General features: G+C 44.3%; 1 protein-coding gene across 2 annotated transcripts in view; it reads left to right on the forward strand.

Annotated features, from left to right (window-relative positions):
- The window catches only part of slc25a26 (solute carrier family 25 member 26), a 71,274-nt gene extending 54,908 nt beyond the window's left edge, over positions 1-16,366 (forward strand). Inside the window, exons 7-8 of one of the 2 annotated variants that reach the window (XM_059328602.1) lie at positions 8,539-8,612; positions 15,450-16,366. In XM_059328602.1, the coding sequence (XP_059184585.1) occupies positions 8,539-8,612; positions 15,450-15,546 (171 nt within the window). In that variant the 3' untranslated portion in view covers positions 15,547-16,366. The remainder of the gene's footprint in view (positions 1-8,538; positions 8,613-15,449) is intronic. The other variant, XM_059328601.1, reaches the window with a different exon arrangement.
- The last annotated feature ends 338 nt before the right edge of the window (positions 16,367-16,704 follow it).

Raw genomic sequence — 16,704 nt, forward strand, 5'->3', positions numbered from 1 at the left:
AAGTCCCACTGCCATTCTGTGCCATTTCTGGCAGCCATGTTCTCAACAGATGACTTTTGCAAACAGGCAAGGTGTCTGTGTAGCTCTCTCAGTGCAGGCTTAGCGCCCACGAAGTTTGAGCCTCTGTCTGACCATAGCTTCTTCGGATGCCCCCTCAGAGCAGTGAATCGAGAGTAAGCCTGAAGAAAGCTTTCAGAAGACTGGTCGTCGACGAGGTCGGCGTGGACGGCTCTAGAAGCCATGCAGCAGTACACTACTCCCCAGACCTTTTTCTTGACTCTCCTCTTTACAGCGTCTCTCACCTCGAAGGGGCCGAAGAGGTCTAGTGTGGTGTACTCAAATGGGTTTGCTCTGCTGGTACGTTCCTGAGGAAGGTCACTCATCACTTGCTGGCACAATCTGGCTCTCTGCTTCTTGCAAGTGAGACACTCATTGATCACCTTCTTGACTGTCCTCCGACCTTGCACCACCCAGGCCTTTCTTCTTGTACGCAGAAGTGTGGCAGCAACGCCTTCATGATTTGACTCATGAGCTTCTCTTGCCAGCAAAGTTCCCAGCCACGACTGGAAAGGGATTAATGGTACAGCTGTTCCATCCTCGTTCCAAGACTGGACTCTACCAGCACACAGCAATAGTCCTGTATTGACATCCTTGAACACAACCAGGCGGTTTAGAGTCGTGTCATGAAATTCCACGCCGTCCTGGGCTGCAAGGACCAGGTCTTGGAAGGCAGTTGCTCTTTCTTCTGCAGATAGCCTGAAATACTTTGCCTCCCACTTTGCTGGCTCTGAGATTTGCCGTTCTTTGTTTAACCAGGATTCTGCAGCTCGTCGAGTCCAGGCAACAGTCCCACACAGCTTTGACAAGGTACTGAACCGATTGGGTTCAACAAGGTGCACAAGATCTACGCCCCAGGGTTTCCTCTTTGGTCTCTCTGCTGCCGAAGTTGGACCCTGACCCTCGTTCGATGAGTCTTCCAAGTCTACCCTAACGTCAGCTTTGCTGGGGTTAGATATTTTCTTCGACTGAGCCCTAGTGACCGCAGCTGAGAAAGCTTTTCTCTTGAGCTTCTTAACGTCATCAGCAACGATGGTCACTATCTCGCTGGCCGTCTTCACTGGCCACTCAGCTTCCGGCCATCGTAGGAACTCAGGACCTCTTTGCCACTCTGACTCTTCATCGAGCTCCTCAGGAGATGCTCCCCTTGTAATGATGTCTGATATGTTGAGATTGCCCTCAACCCACCTCCAATCATCTACTGGTCCAGCCTTCTGGATTTCCCCGATGCGATTTGCAAAGAAGGTTTGATAGCCATAACTATCTTTCTGGATTGCTCCCAGGATTGTTTGGCTATCAACGATGTGGATCCAGTGCGCAACATCGATGCGGCAGTGCTTCTCAAAGTACCTTTTAAGACGAGTTGCGAAGACAGCGCCGCATAACTCTGCCTTGATCACGTCCCCCTTTTGGTTAAGAGGAGTAAGTTTGGCTTTTGACTCAACCAATCTTATGATGACCCCGTTCTGCGTTTCCCACCGAAGGTAGAGCACAGCTCCGTAGGAGGCCTCACTTCCATCTGAAAACGTGACACCTACTGGGCGGCCTATGGCTCCTGGTGGCGTGAGGCTTCTCTCGAACCTGATGTGACCAAGTCTCACGTACTCCTCAAAGAGTCTTATGGACGCCTCTCGGAGTTTTGTCGAGAGAGGGTCGTCCCAAGTATCTTTCATCGTGTTGTCTTTCCCCACTTCTTGATAAGATTCCCTCACAAGCATCACCCCTTTCTGCTTAGCTGGTGAGGCTAGACCAATGGGGTCATAGAATGCAGCAATCTGACTTAGCAACACTCGACGCGTTAAGGGATTTGGGGTGTTACTTCTGATTTCTTCTTCGGCCAAGTCGAGTCCCATCCTCATTTTGCCTCGCTTCTTTGAGAAGTTAATGGACATCATAATGCGAAGTTTGTCAGTCTCTGGTTCATAGCCAACTCCTAATGCCTTGCTTTCTTCGTCCTGCATTTGGTTAGGCAATACCAGAGTTTTAGGCGCAGACACAGCTGTTTTACTGTTACTGGAGTTGGCAGTGGCTCCTGACCTCCCACTTTGGCCAGAGAAGATCCATGGTTTGAGGGAGAAGCCTCCAGCTTTTAAGATCTCTTCCACTCCTTTAGTGATCTTCTCCAGTGCCTTGATGTCATCATGGGACGTCAAGATATCGTCCACGTAACTGTCTTCTACCAAAACCCGCCGTTCCTCCACCATGGCAGTGAACTGGGGCAGGTTTGCCGTTTCTCTCATAGCAACCTGAGCTATGCAGCCTGCAGGCTTATCACCGATGTTGACCCTGACGACAACAAAAACCTCGATATTATCGTCTGGGTGGTCTCTCCAGAGGAAACGGTGAAGATGCACTTCTTTGTCTTTTAGCCAAACAGAGTTGTACATTTTTTTCACATCACCCAAGGCGGCATACAACCCACTTCTGAATCTCAGAAGGACTCCTCTGATCGGATTGAGAACGTCTGGACCCTTGTGCAGGAGGTCGTTCAAACTTACCCCCAAGAACTCTTGGCTGCTATTCCAAACAATCCTTACAGGGGTAGTGGTTGAGTGAGGATTAGGAGCGACCAGATGACTGATGTACCACGTCGGTCCCTTCCAACTGTCGATTTCGTCTCTAGTGAGTTTAGCGGCAGCTCCCCTTGAAACCATCTCATGGATTTGCTCTCTGTATGCAGCTTTCCATTCTGGCTCCTTTTCGAGACGTTTCTCTGTGCTCAGGAAGGTTGCCTCCACTGCACGTCGGTTGTCAGGAAGCGTCACGGGATCTCCTTTCCATGGGTAAGCTGCATCCCAGTGAGGGGTTCCGCAATGCTTGTCTGCTTGCACGTAGGTGAGGCACTCTTTGATTTTTTCTAGTTCCCTCTCCTCTCCTAGGGTCATTTCTTTGCCTCCAGGGGGACACCTACCGCATTTGCAACCACCACATTGAGGATCACAGGCTGCGCCAACGCTGTCCCATTTGAACCACTCGAAGACTTCTTTGTTGGTAGCTGCAGCACTCCTGATGATTGTTTCTCCATTCTCCAATTGGGCTTCGCTAGGTCCTGCCTGGTCCACAAGGATCTCTCTGTACGCTCTTGAAGCTGTTCTCATTGACCTCGCAAAGTGTGTGTCCGACCTATGCACTGCGAGGTCTACTTCTTCAAAAAGCTCAGGGTGAGTTCCACCTACAGTCTTACCCAGGGGTCCATCCCAAAGGACGAGGTCTCCCTCCACTTTGGTTGGTTGTGGGACCAGGCGACCTTCCCTGTGACTTATGAGAAGATCAATCTTCTCAGGGCGGATCAACTCCTTGGTTGCAACATCAGGGAAGAACTTTTGTAGTTGCTCCGATGTGACTGCTTGGTTCACCTTTGCAATGTTATCCAAGCCGTAGCAGAGGAGTTTATGTTCTGTTACTGTACCCTTGGGTTTTTTTACTCTGAGCCTCAAGGTATACCTTTTAGTAGTGACTATCTTTTCCATTCCTCCAACTCCTTGGACAATCATCTTGATGCTCTCACCATTCAGCTTGAGACGCTCTGCGGCTTCAGTCGAGATGTAATTTGTATCCGACGCAAGGTCAATCAGAGTGCCGATCAGCTGGCCTGAGTTTGTAGTCACTTCCAGAAGCATCATTATGACTGGGTACTCTTTTGGCTTATTACCGTTGCTGGCGCATACTGTCGTTGAAACTTTATTTGAGAAAGCTTCCTTGAACTCTGCTTTCAGCTCTGGAGAGAGCTTAGCAAGAAGCTCCTCCTGTTTGTCAGTCAGTCCAAGTCCTCTTCTCTCCACTTTCGGATTACTCTGCTCTCCACTAATTTTATCCCTCTTCTTGATTGGTGGCTTTGGACAGAGCAAGTAGTTGTGATCTGAGGACCCTCCTCTTCGACAGTCATCCTTTGAGCAGAGATACTTAATAGTGCAACTGTCATCTTCGCCATGGTGGCGCAAGCATTTGAAGCATGCTCCTTCTTTCTTCAGGTGAGTCTTTTTACTAGACAGGTTGAGCCTTTTGAAGACTTTGCAGGCAAACAGTTTGCCTGCATGCACATCGTCTCCACACACGATGCATGAATTTGATGGAGAGTTCTTTTGAGTGTTCCCCGATGTAGCCCTAGTGAATGCTTTCTTTTCCCTGAACCTCTCAGGTTTGTTCACTGGGCTGGGCTGTAGTTGCAGCTGATCTAACTCTTCAAGAATGTCTTCCTGCCTTTTCAGGTACTGCAGTAAACAGTCGAAATGGTTGCGTGATGAAAAGCCGCTTGCAGGGTCATTCTTGTGTGTTAGCCACTTTTCTTTCAGGGAATCAGGCAACTTACTCTCAATCGACTGTGCTACTACCCGATTTTTCACAGCATCTTCCTCCCCCAGGACTTGGAGGTCATGAAGTGCTCTCTCCACTGCCTGAATCAGTTCAATTGTCTTTCTGGGTTGGTTTCCCTTTATGGGAGGAAGTTCTTGCACTTCTTTTGAGATCAGCAGCACTATTTTTGGCTTGTTTCCATATTTATTGTCCAGGACCCTGAACACGTCGGCGGCGGATCCACAACTGGACAACACAAGATCCCTCTTGACCTTGTCATCTAAGCTGCCTAAAAGGTGGAATTTCTTCACATTCTCCAATCCATGTGGATTTCCCAGCCTCTGCAAATCTTCCCATTCAGCTTTCCAGCGGTAGTAATCCCTCATGTCACCGGAAAATATAGGCAGGCGCGCCCTCTCTAGGCTAATCAGGGGCTTGATATTGTAATTCCCGGAGTTCATGCCGGAACCACCTTGCAGTGCGTTGAAAGTTCCACTTGGCGCGCTTGCGGCACCTAGAACTACACCATGGCTGAGATTTGGGGGTACGCTGGGCAAGCTAGGCTGGATGCCTCCTACAGGACTTGGAGTGTTCCCAGGGTTAACCAGGTCAGGGTTAGGTTGAGCACCAAGAGACACTGCTTCCTCCTCAGTCTTGCTTGGTTGTCCATCTTTTTGCTCTACCTCTTCATCTGGTTCCTCCTCTTCACCACCGGTCAGGAGCCAGCCTTGAGGATTTTCTTGCCACGCCCACTCATCCCACAGTTTCTCACGACGTTTCTTCAGTTTCCTAATGCATGCTTTCGACTCCGTTACCTTTGGTCTAGGAATCAAGCTCATCCAATCATCCACCTCTTTTTCGAGATTGTAAATCTCCCGTTCCAGGCTTCTATTCATCAGGTCGCGTTGTCTCCTGGTCATTTGATGGTAGTCGGTTGCCTCAGCCTGGTCCATGGCTGATGCAGTCTCAGTGGCGAGGGTGGTAATAGCCTCCTCAGCGAACCTGGTCCAGAAGCTCTTCAGGATGATTTGTTCAGTTTCATCAAACTTACGGTCGCACTCTGCCGTTTTCGCGTCGATGTGCTCTACCATCTCTTCGGCGCGTTCATCGTCTGCTTCGCTTAGGGCTGTTGCATACTCGAACCCTGCATCTCTTACTCTTGAGTGCTCCGATTTAAAGTTCCTCCACTCACCTATCATTTCACTTTCTCCCAGTGCATTCACCCTGGAGGTGAGATGGTTGGCTCTTCTTGTGAAAGCAGTCTGAGCTGCTGAACGCCTCTGCTTAAGCCTCTCAAGATCCTCCTTTGATGCTGCCATGTTGCCAACTTTTCTTGCTTTGACCGAAAGTAAAACCCTTTTTATGCCACTTGGGTTTTAATAGTCTCTTGCCTCTGCTGGACTTGTAGACTTTCTCCCTTCTTCTGGCTTTAGTTTATTTGCTTTCCCGGCTAGCAAGTTAGTAGATGAGCAGACAGTGTTATGAAGGCTGCTAACTTACAGTCAGATTGGTCAAACAGTCTTTTAATTTCTTCTGGTCTTTGGGCTTTGTCCGTGCTTCAAGGTTATCCAGTCTGTTTTTCTGTAGATCTGGGGCCTTGGTTTATGACTGTTCGGATTTTAAAAATTCAGCCCTCCGAAAAGGCTTGACAGTAAGCACACTGAAGCAATAACTCGTGTTTTATCCTTGGTCTTCTTTTATTTATTACAAAATGACCACAGGTGACCACAGGTCATAAACCTGAAATGATTAATACAAAAACAACAAGTTACATACAATAATATAAATGAAATTGTAGCTTTAAAATAGCTATTCTTACTTTTTACATTAAACAAGCATTTACTCTTTTTAAATATAATCAAATGTATTCTTATGAACTAAAATAATGAATTGTAGTAACATAGTAACCCAAAAACTTTAACACAGTGTCTTAGCTAAACATTAGCAGTTAACTGCTAGCAACACCTACCTAAGAGCTAGCCTGAAAGCTAATGAAGTTAGCCCTATGCTAACGGGAGTTAGCGACAATGCTAACGCGAGCTAGCGGCGATGCTAACGCGAGCTAGCGGCGATGCTAACGCTAACCGCGAGCGCTAAATATCACTCTCAAGCCTGCCTAACAGTGCAGTACACATCAACAGTACATTATATTTATAAGACACACATTATTAGCAGTCTATTCCTTAGCTAACTGCAGCTTACCAATGGGCTATGTGCTCCTGTCAAAACCCTGGATGCAACTGCTGCAATCAATAACACAGGAAGTAACACAGGATGCAACACAGGAAGCAACAGACTTTTCAAAATAAAACAGAGAGGCACAAAACCCTTAAATAATTATTTAGAGCTACAAATAATGATAAATAATAAAAGTCTTGACAGTAGCGCTGCTAAGGATTATCTTCGTTATCTATTAATCTGCCCATTATTTTCTCTATTATTCTTTTTGTCAATAAGATGTCAGAGAATAGTGAAAAGTTCCCTGTGTTGTTTCCCAAAGTGTCATCTTCAGATGGTACATTTAATCCAACCACCACTCCAAAAATCCCAAACCTTTCAGGTTGTTATCATGTAAGACAAAGAAAAACATAACATTTTAACATTTAAGAAACATGAAAGCAGAAATTGTTTTGCTTTTTTGCTCCAAAAATGACTAAACCAATGCATTTTCTCTACACTGATCAAAAACCCAGCCAAAGCTATTTAGTTTAATATCATGTAAGACAAACAAAAGCATCACATTTTCACATTCAAGAAGCATGAAAACATAAAATGTTTTTTTTGTTGCTTAAAACAATTATTCTATTACCAATTGATTTTGTGTCGATCACAAATGTCCGATCATCATTCCAAAAGTCCAAAGCTATTCAGTTTATCATTAATGATAAAGAAAATCAAAAGAAAATCACATTTATGAAGTGCGAAACCACAAAATTGGCTTTTTTGCTTATAAAATGAGTTAAACAGTTGATTATCAAAATAGTTGGTCATCAATTTTCTGTTGATCAATGAATCAACCTATATTCAAATCTATTCAGTTAATTATCATGTATGACAAAAGCCCCATCAAGTTCTCACATTTATAGGGCAAGAAACCAGAAAATGTTTTTTCTTTTTGCTTAAAAAGATGACTAAAACAATTTTACGACTATCAAAGAAGTTGCAAATTAATTTTCTTTCAATCGATTAATCATCAGATCGTTGCAGTTCTATGTCATTGCTTTAAAAAGATGCTGGAGAACATGGAGGAGGACAACATGAAGCACATTTATTTACTACCCGTACATTATTGTAGGAAACTCAGATAACAAAGCAGCAAGCCAACATCAGCAGAAAGAAACTTGTCGATTGAGCTGCATGAAGACATTTTTGTGTGTCAGCAGAAGTTACACAGGGACTGTGTGTGTGTGTGTGTGTGTGTGTGTTTTGGACACCCTTTTCCCTCCTTCCACCATTCCACAGCGGTAAAGGAAAAGAAAACTTGTCAGACGAGAAGAAGGGGAATCATTTCTCAGCCACCTGTCTCCAACAGAAACATAAGGAATACGGGTGTTTTTCTTTTTTTTCCCTCCTCACATGAATAAAACTTGGGAATCTTCCTCTCGTTCCAGCAGATCAGGGAGTCACAATTTACAGCAGACGCCGCAAACTGTTTCCTACATGCTTAGTGAGCTGGAGACTAGATTGTGAACGCACCTACACACACACACACACACACACACACACACATATACACACACACACACTCCTCTCCTCCACTGTCTCCTTCTCCTCCTCACTTAACCCCGACAGGCCCTGTTCTGCAGCTCTCATACCCCTCTGCCACTCCACAGTGATGGATTAAAAACTCTCTGTCCCGGGCTAAGCCCGTATTGTGTAAATAAAAGTTCTAGACTGACAGGCGTGGAGGGAGACGAGGAGAACTTGTTGAGTGTGTTTTTGGGTGGGCAAATGGCTGGGTGTGTTGCCGAGCTGGGTGTTGGAGGTGTCACCTTCGCTTGACACAGCTGTCCATGAGGAGAAACGGAGGGAGGGGAAGCTGAAGGAAGCTCAGCTGAGGAAGACTAAACAGGGTGTCTGTTGGAGGAGCAGGAAGTGAAGGAGACGATCCATCCGTCATCACACCTCTATTTTCTCTCTCTCTCTCTCTCTCTCTCTCTCTCTCTCTCTCTCTCTCTCTCTCTCTAGGCCGGGTCGTCTACGGCGAGCGGCAACATCCCGCTGGTGCTGCATGATGTGTGGAAGAGCCGAGGCCTCTCGGGGTGAGTGTGTGTCTTCATTTTAGAGAAATGCCAAAAGGCCGTCGTGATTGTTTAAAACCAAACAGCCACTTTACACAAACCGTTTTACCCTGGCCCATTTAAAAACCTATTATTTTACGTGATTTGATTTATCTCAGCCTGATCCCCTCACGTAATCAAGTTTGATGATAGGACTCGCTACTCAGGGGGGACGTGAATTTACGGCTGAGGCTGAAAAATTAGATGTATAAAAGCTTTTCCTGCCCACTCTCTGCACCGTCCTATTGATTAAGGTGTTACAGGGGCCAAGTGGAAGGGTTTATTTGAGTGTTTTGATGTGTTTATGAAGCGCACCGGACAAAAGGCCAGGTCTAATGGGGCCACAGAGGGCTGCCAGCACTAAAACAAACCCTCAGTAGCGGTGAATAATAGGCCTGCTTGTGTACAAGCCGCCATCATTTAGTTAGCATGCACCTCGGCTTAATGCTCACAGCAGATTTGGTTTGGGACTGGGCCAAACACCAGTGGGACATCTCTCTCTCTCTCTCTCTCTCCCTCTCTGGGTCGCACAAACACTTGCAAACACAAACCACTGTGTTATTGTTTGTTTGTGTAGGCTGCAGTGCTGGAATATAATCAAAGACAAATTACATTTCAGTTTTGTGTTTAATATGAGCCAAGGGTGATTCCCGACAAACTGCTCTCAGGCATCAGTAATAAGACAGCCTTCAATTTCAATAAACATCACGTTTGAGACGACTGCTCGATCTCAATGAGGTGATGTTGGCGAGCCCCTATGGAAAAGCCTAAATCCCATTCTCCCAGCTGCAACAGTAACCAAGTGGTAATGTACAGGGGAGCTCTTTGATGCCGGTCCCCCACCTCTGCACCACACAGCAACCTTTGATGTTTTTCTCTCTTTCCATCCCGCTCTATCTCCTCCAACTATCCTCTGGGGCCGGCTGTAAAACTCACTCATATTGTGCAGCTCAGAGAGCATGCACCATAAGCTCTACAACATGATGAACTCCTGAAAAAATCTCCCCCGATATCGATGTAACCAGAGAAGGTGGAGAGCGAGAAGAAAGAATGAAATGCGGAGACAAAGGAGAGTGTGTAGAAAGTAAGAAGGGGGGCGGCTGCTCCGCAGGGCCAAAGGCCCGGTGGTTGCGCTGGTGCATGCCTGATACAAATTGCTGGGGCTTTAAAGCTGTAATTATGGTAATAGGCCCAATTGCAGTGTAGTGAAGCTCTAAAGTGCTTCCATGTGTGTGCCATGCCCCAGAGACCCCGGGTTAGCAGAGAGCAGTGGAGCTCAGACCAGCCTCCCCCAATAACCAAACTGCACCAGGAATCATGTCAAAACAAAGACTAATAAGCAGCATGTCCCCCGGGCTGTGTCTGCTTCGTGCCTCATGTAAACCAAAATGGAGGAAAAGTAAACAAATGACATGTTTGTACCACATACACACAACAAAACAGAGACTGTGGAGGTTTGTGGTAAACCTTAATTATACTTGCATGGCATTGGGAATCTTTGTTCTTCACCATAAGAAGTTAAATTGAGTAATTTGAGCACTTTTGACAAGAGGTATTACTAGACTGCAGTGTGCCGCTTTCCCAAAAACCAGCCCCAATGCCAAACACACACAGTTTTGTTACAAGGTGGTTTTTGAGCTGAAAGAGTTTTGATTTTAGGTTTAAGGGAAAGTGCTGTACCATCTCTGTTTTAGAGTAAACTTTTGTTATTAAAATTATCTACATTTTGTCCCAGCAATTCGAGCAGACCAACCCCGTACTGAAGGAATGTGTCGAACATCAAACTAATATATCTTCTTCAGTTTCAATGAAGACCCACACAAGTTAGAACTAATGGGGGGACCTCTGGGTCTTGAAAGTGAAGCCAATGTGGAAGTGCCTAAAACCTGCATTCTTTCTAATGGCCAGCAGGGTGCCACTCCACTTGTTGCAAAAAATAAATCTGATTGTATTGAAGTTGATAAAAAAAATTACCCTACTTGAATCATAATGCAAAGCTTATGTTCCAATCACTAGAATAAAGTCTTCTGCATTCAGTAAATCATGCCTTACTTGCACAAGGTGACACTTACTCAAGTTGTTTTTTGACTAGATCATTGCTGGTGTTGTATGAACTCTCAAATATACGTCGCTTTGGATAAAAGTGTCTGCTAAATGAAATTGTAATAATGGTGAAATACTGTCCCCTGTTTATTTGGAGCATGTGGCCAGTAATTATAATTGTACCACAGTAAACAAGAATTACAGATGTACCTTGCTATGCAAGCTAGCACTAGCATAAGCTGGTAACGTAGCATCTTCCTACCCAACTCTACCTTCACGTCCAAATATGGTCATCTCAGGCTCCAAAGAAAAGCCAAGATGGTGACCAAATGCGAAATGGTAGGCTTCAAAACGATAGTCTACCAACCAATTTGCACATTAATTTCTTTACAGTCTATGCTAAGAACTGGGCTCTTCCTTTTAAAGTAATCCTGTGAAAAGTTGCATAAATAATAAAGGCTGTTGCTCATAATTTCAGCATTGCTCCTGCTCCTACATGAGTGCCATAAATTTGCTCCCACATACATTTAAAGATTTCCACCCTTCTCTTCTTTAAGAGCACCAGCATTTTAAACTGCAGCCAAGACATTTAGTTTGAGTTCCCCACTGTTCTCCCGTACTCTCCTGTCATGCGTGAAACTATATTTAGTCCTGATTCCTCAGGAGAGGCGATTGGCCGACAATAGGGGGATGACAGCTCTCAGTGGCTGGCCAGGCTGTGATGTCAGAGTGAGTCAGGGCACCCGGGGGAGCCGAGGGGGAATATTTGAGCTCTGGCTCTGCTCTGACGTCTCAGAGTCCACAGGTGGGCCTGATCCCAGACAGGAAATGTAACAGTAGTCAAGAGCTGAGACAAAACAAGAGCGTTGAGTTTAAAATTAGTTCATTCCTCACACTGCTGGCAATCAGAGCCAGCACATGAGTAGATAGAGCGCAATATGTCGGGATTTGTTGTGTCTATGGTGTTGTTGTTTAGCTGTCCAGCTGCTCCGTGTTCCAGTTATTGTGTCTTTGCCTTTCTGTCAGTGGATTTTGATTAGCTTTGGATATCATGTGTAATATGGTTGTGTGAGTAATGCTAAGTAGTTTTCTGCAGCGGGCCTGTGGCTCGTGTTTCAGCAGATGGTGACAGAAAGCTGTGTTGAGATGGAAAGAGCACGCTGAAGGGCAGGACAACAACCTCTGACTAATGTCTCTGCGTTTATTTGGAGCCTTTACACCAGTCCGTGCTTACACAAACACACTTCTGTCTCACACATACACACTCTTTGTGTCTCACACACTACTAACCCTTCACTGGCCGTCTTTTAAAAACACCCGATCCGGGCCGGGGCATTCTGAAACGTGGGGTTGTGTGAATAGTTGGGATGGCTGAGAAATCCCTGACATGCTTGGCACCTTGTACAGATTTGCAGTCCACAAAAGTCTGTTTGTGACCCAAATCTTAAATTTACAGTGAAAGCTGCACTTAAATGTCAAACTGATTTTTTTTAATTCCAGACAATGTCAACTTCTTTCTTTATAGTCAGGAGTGAAGTAAAAGCATCAACCCAAAATGCCAAGCCAAGATCAATCTGAAATGTCAGAAATCTGAAATGAAAAGGTCTTTAGCTAGTTGAATAAAAAAAGACAGCCATCATCCATAATCCTAAATGCATGTTCAATCATGAGTTATCACATTATGCCTAAAGCTGGGGTAGGCAGTTTTTATGAAAAAGGCATAATGGCCAGAATTTTCATCTCTCTTTGTTGAGAAGTCCGTCCCCTTTTTAGGTTGCTGGAATGGCAACTTTTTCTGCAGGATTTTTCTGTCATTGAATCAGACAATCACCATCTGAAGGGACATGGATAGGAAGGCCCTCTTTCTGAAATGTACTGTGATTGGACTAGATCTTCTAAAACAGTCAAGAGGAGGTGCAGAAGTCTAGTAACTCTCAGACCACTTGGATTACAATATGCTGAAAGATTTTGGGGGGATTTTGCACTTTTGCACTTCCACTTGTTTGGGAGACTTCTAAATGGTCAAAACTGACACAGCAGAAGCGAGACATCCTGATTTGTATTTCCTAGTATGGGTCAAACTCCAGGAACTCAGGATCCTACATTTCCCATCGTGCATTAGACATTCCCAGCTTGGTAAATACCCATTTTAATCAAACTCTACACACCCAGTTTGTAATGCATTTGTAGTCTTCGGCCCAACAAAGCACCCTGATGATGTCATTGAAAAAAGCCCAAATAGGCTCACTACTTGCATTTGGTTCTGCAACTGGTTTTATCTCAGTCCACAGCAAATAATAACATCACAAAAAAACACACAGATTTAAAAAATAAAATAAATTATGGCTGGATTTCATTTAGCTGCTTTAGTTTCAAGGACCTGGTATTGTACATTCTGTTTCAGTTTCACACAGTCATGACTTATTGGGACACGTGAGCAGAACTGGGTCATCGTCAGCGTTATTAGTAACACTTGCACCATTCCTATGACTGTCCACTCGAGCACAGCTGATGGAAACCAAACAGAAGTTTGTGATATTTCAGAAGTTTTTCCCTAAATTAAATTGGACAGAAACACAAGTACTAACACACACACCCACGCAGATGATGAATGCAGACGTTTCTCCTCACACACGCACAGACACAGGCACACATCCACAAGCACACAATACTCTTCATGCATTACATCTGGCTCGGATGGACGGGGCCAGAGCATGTGAGCGTGGGGGCGTATTGGCAGACGGAAGGTGTTGGTAGGCAAATACACGGCGAGGGAGACACAGGCAGGGAGGAATGGGGAAAATAAAAGTCGACAGAGACACGAAAAGGCAGACGGACAGACGGGCTGGAGCGAGCACGTGTCTGAGAGGTGGATGACGCAGCGAGAAAAGGAGACGGAGGAGAAATCCCCGAACAACTGAGCCAGCTGAGGGGGCCGTCGCTGGACGGAGAGACAGAGAGAAATGGATGGATGGACAGCAGAGGGACATGTGTGGATGTCATCCGGCCATCAGTCATGCACATAGAGAGAGAAAGAAAAGGGGGATGAGAGCTCCAGGGAGGCCTCAGGGTGGGGGCTTGAAGCCTAATCCCAAAAACAGCTGTGTGTATCGGGGAGGGTGGGAGAGGGGGCTGGTTCTTGGGAGACGGGTGCTCTCTCATGGCTCATCACATCCTCTGACCCCCGCAACGTCAACAGCTTCTTGTTACTGTAACCCAGGCCCCTCTCCTTCTTTCTCTCGGTCTCTCTCTGTAAAGTGGCTCCACCAACAAGGCCTCATGCTTGACCCGCTCCCATGGACCCTCTGCACCCGAGCACCAGGCCCTGCTTCCACGAAGGCGCCGTAAATCACTCGCAGATACTGTCGATCGGTGCAGTGATACCTGATACAGTCTGAGCAGCCGTCAGATCTGTTCACAGGCGTTCTGCATGCAGAGCAGCATAGGTGCAGCTGGCACACTGTGGTGAAATTAACATGAATTTCCAAGTACAAAAAAAAAAACTTTCCTCTGGAACTGTTCCCTGAAGGTGGAGTTCAGGTGTTTGCATGTGGAAACCCTACAAAATTCCAAACATTTGTGCAAAATATAATACTTGAATACTGTTTTAATACTGCAAACAGTCTAAATGGTTTTTATGGAAACATTCTGCAAATGTGATTAAAAAAACAAAACAATCCTGTAAGTCATTATCATGATAAACCTTCTTGAAATAGTAGTTGTAATAGTATCTTCTGCTAAAGTTTGTCATTAATTTAAGTCATTATTTCAAGATAAGTCAATACCTTGACATAATAAAACATTTTAAGATAAGTCATTGATTTGAGATACTACATCATTAATTTGAGTCATTGTTTTCAAAAAGTTAATCAAATAAATGACGTAGTAGCTCTAATTAATGGCTTTTTAAGACAGCTTGTTTTACATTTTTAAGTTTTCTTGACTTTCAGGATGATCAAATATATATTTTTACTGGCTCAAAAGGGCTTCTATAAGCTTAAGCTTAGCCACGACCTTAATTAAGCTAAAAGCCACAAGAGGCTAAGGCTAGTAAGTAATAATAAGTTGTTCTTTAATCACACAAAGAAACCCTTTTTGGGCACTTTTAGTTTAATTTCCTATAAATTAAATGTTAATTACTTCACTATCTATATCTATATATAGTGAATGAACACAGATAATAAATTATGAAAACATTTTCACTCACTTTTTATCTGAGAGATATGAATAAGACCATAAAATGAATTTAAAACATTACCTACATCACCATTTTTCAAGCGCATTTGCACTGCTCTGAATATCTTTTATTTAACATGTGCATTTTACATAAGTCAAATACTAAAACAGTCACTATACTGTCAAGCATCTTTTAAAACATTAATTCACCCAGGGATATTCTTCTCTCTTGTAAAATCTCTTTTACAAGACAGTGTTGGCCAAGACAGCAGCATAAACTGTTTCACATAAAAGAAAAAGCAGTAACTTATTGCAAGCAATAACATTAAGATGACTTTGAGATTGTAGTTCTTATGTCATCATATCATTGCATCCAGTGTTAGTAATATGTCATTTATTTAAATGTAAAAACAGGCTGTGGTTGGTGGAAGGTTAATTGTATTAAATGTAATTGTGGATTTTCTCTCCACTGCGTTGTCCTTGATGTTGTGTGGAAGGATTGTTTTACAAATCAACCTCTAATATACTGATTTGTTTGAATTTGCATTGTTAATAGTGATTTCAGAATTCACAGCATGTCTTTCTCTTCTTCTTCTGCAGTCTGTTTGCGGGCAGCGTTCCGAGGATAACCTTCATCAGTGTGGGTGGGTTCATCTTCTTGGGGGCCTATGAAAAGATTCGCCGCTCTCTGCTGTAGCAGCTCGTCCTCTGAATGTCCTGAGCCCTGCTGTCCGCCCGGTCCAGCAGGGGAAGTAGCACCCTCGTCCCCTGGAGGCCCTGTTCGCTGCCGTGCCGCCAGGGCCTGAGAAGCAAGAAACAGTGGTGCTCGGGGAGGAAAGAGTCAGCCACAGACCTGACTTCATTGCCCAGGGTGCAGCATTCCTGCTCATCTGAGCCCTGAGTCTAACTGCCTGAGCTCACACTGTAACTGCAGCAGCAGTTTGGTGAAATGGAGCCCCACCCTGTCACATGGGGCGAGCAATGAAGCATCTTTAATGTTCAGTGTGTATGTATGTGTGTATGAATCAATGAGTTATCGTATTAAAGATGTCTCTTTTTATGTTTTGAGGTGTGGTTTGGTGATTTGGCCCTGTGAAGCTTCCTCTTCGTGGTTTCATGATCATTTTTAGTGTTTTATCCATATTTTTTCTCTGCTAAGCCAGGACACCTGTGTGACCCACTGGGGGGAGACACACTAATATCTCACTATTGTTACATTCCCGCTGGAGCAAGACTGAGCTCATCCACCTGCAAGAGCTTTCACTTTATACTTAACAATAGAGCACTGTGTTAAATTAACAAGGCTTTAGTTTTATTAGGAGCCTCAGGTGTCCTGCACAAGCTTTTGTCTTGCAGTTTGGGGTTTATCTTTTGTGTTTATGGTGAAATATTTCTATGAGGTAGTTTGATTGGATGTTTGATTGATTTGAAGTTGAAGCTCTTGTCCAATAAAGTCAAGGAGTGACTTCTTAATCTCAAACCTGTGAGAGTGCTGGCTCATCCTAAATAGTTTGATTTAAAAAAAAAAAAAAAAAAAAAAAAAAACTTTTGTTTATCAATAGAGTAATTAAGTCAGCTAAGGTTTAACTAGATTACTATCAGATGTAGTGATCAGATATCATATTATTTGAGGAATTTAAAAAAAAAGGTATGGCCCAGAAGGCACCGAGATAGAATACAGTCAGCATCCTGTTAGCTTAGCACAAAGACTGGAAGCAGCGGGGAACAGCTAGCCTGGCTCTGTCCGATAGTAAAAGAAAGAAAACACCTTACAGCACCTCTAAAACTCACAAATTAACATATTGAATTATTGATGTTGATGTGCGGCAACAACTGGAGATTTCAATAAAGCAAC

Source organism: Centropristis striata, chromosome 3 (assembly GCF_030273125.1).
Source record: "Centropristis striata isolate RG_2023a ecotype Rhode Island chromosome 3, C.striata_1.0, whole genome shotgun sequence".
Classification (NCBI taxonomy): Eukaryota; Metazoa; Chordata; class Actinopteri; order Perciformes; family Serranidae; genus Centropristis; species Centropristis striata.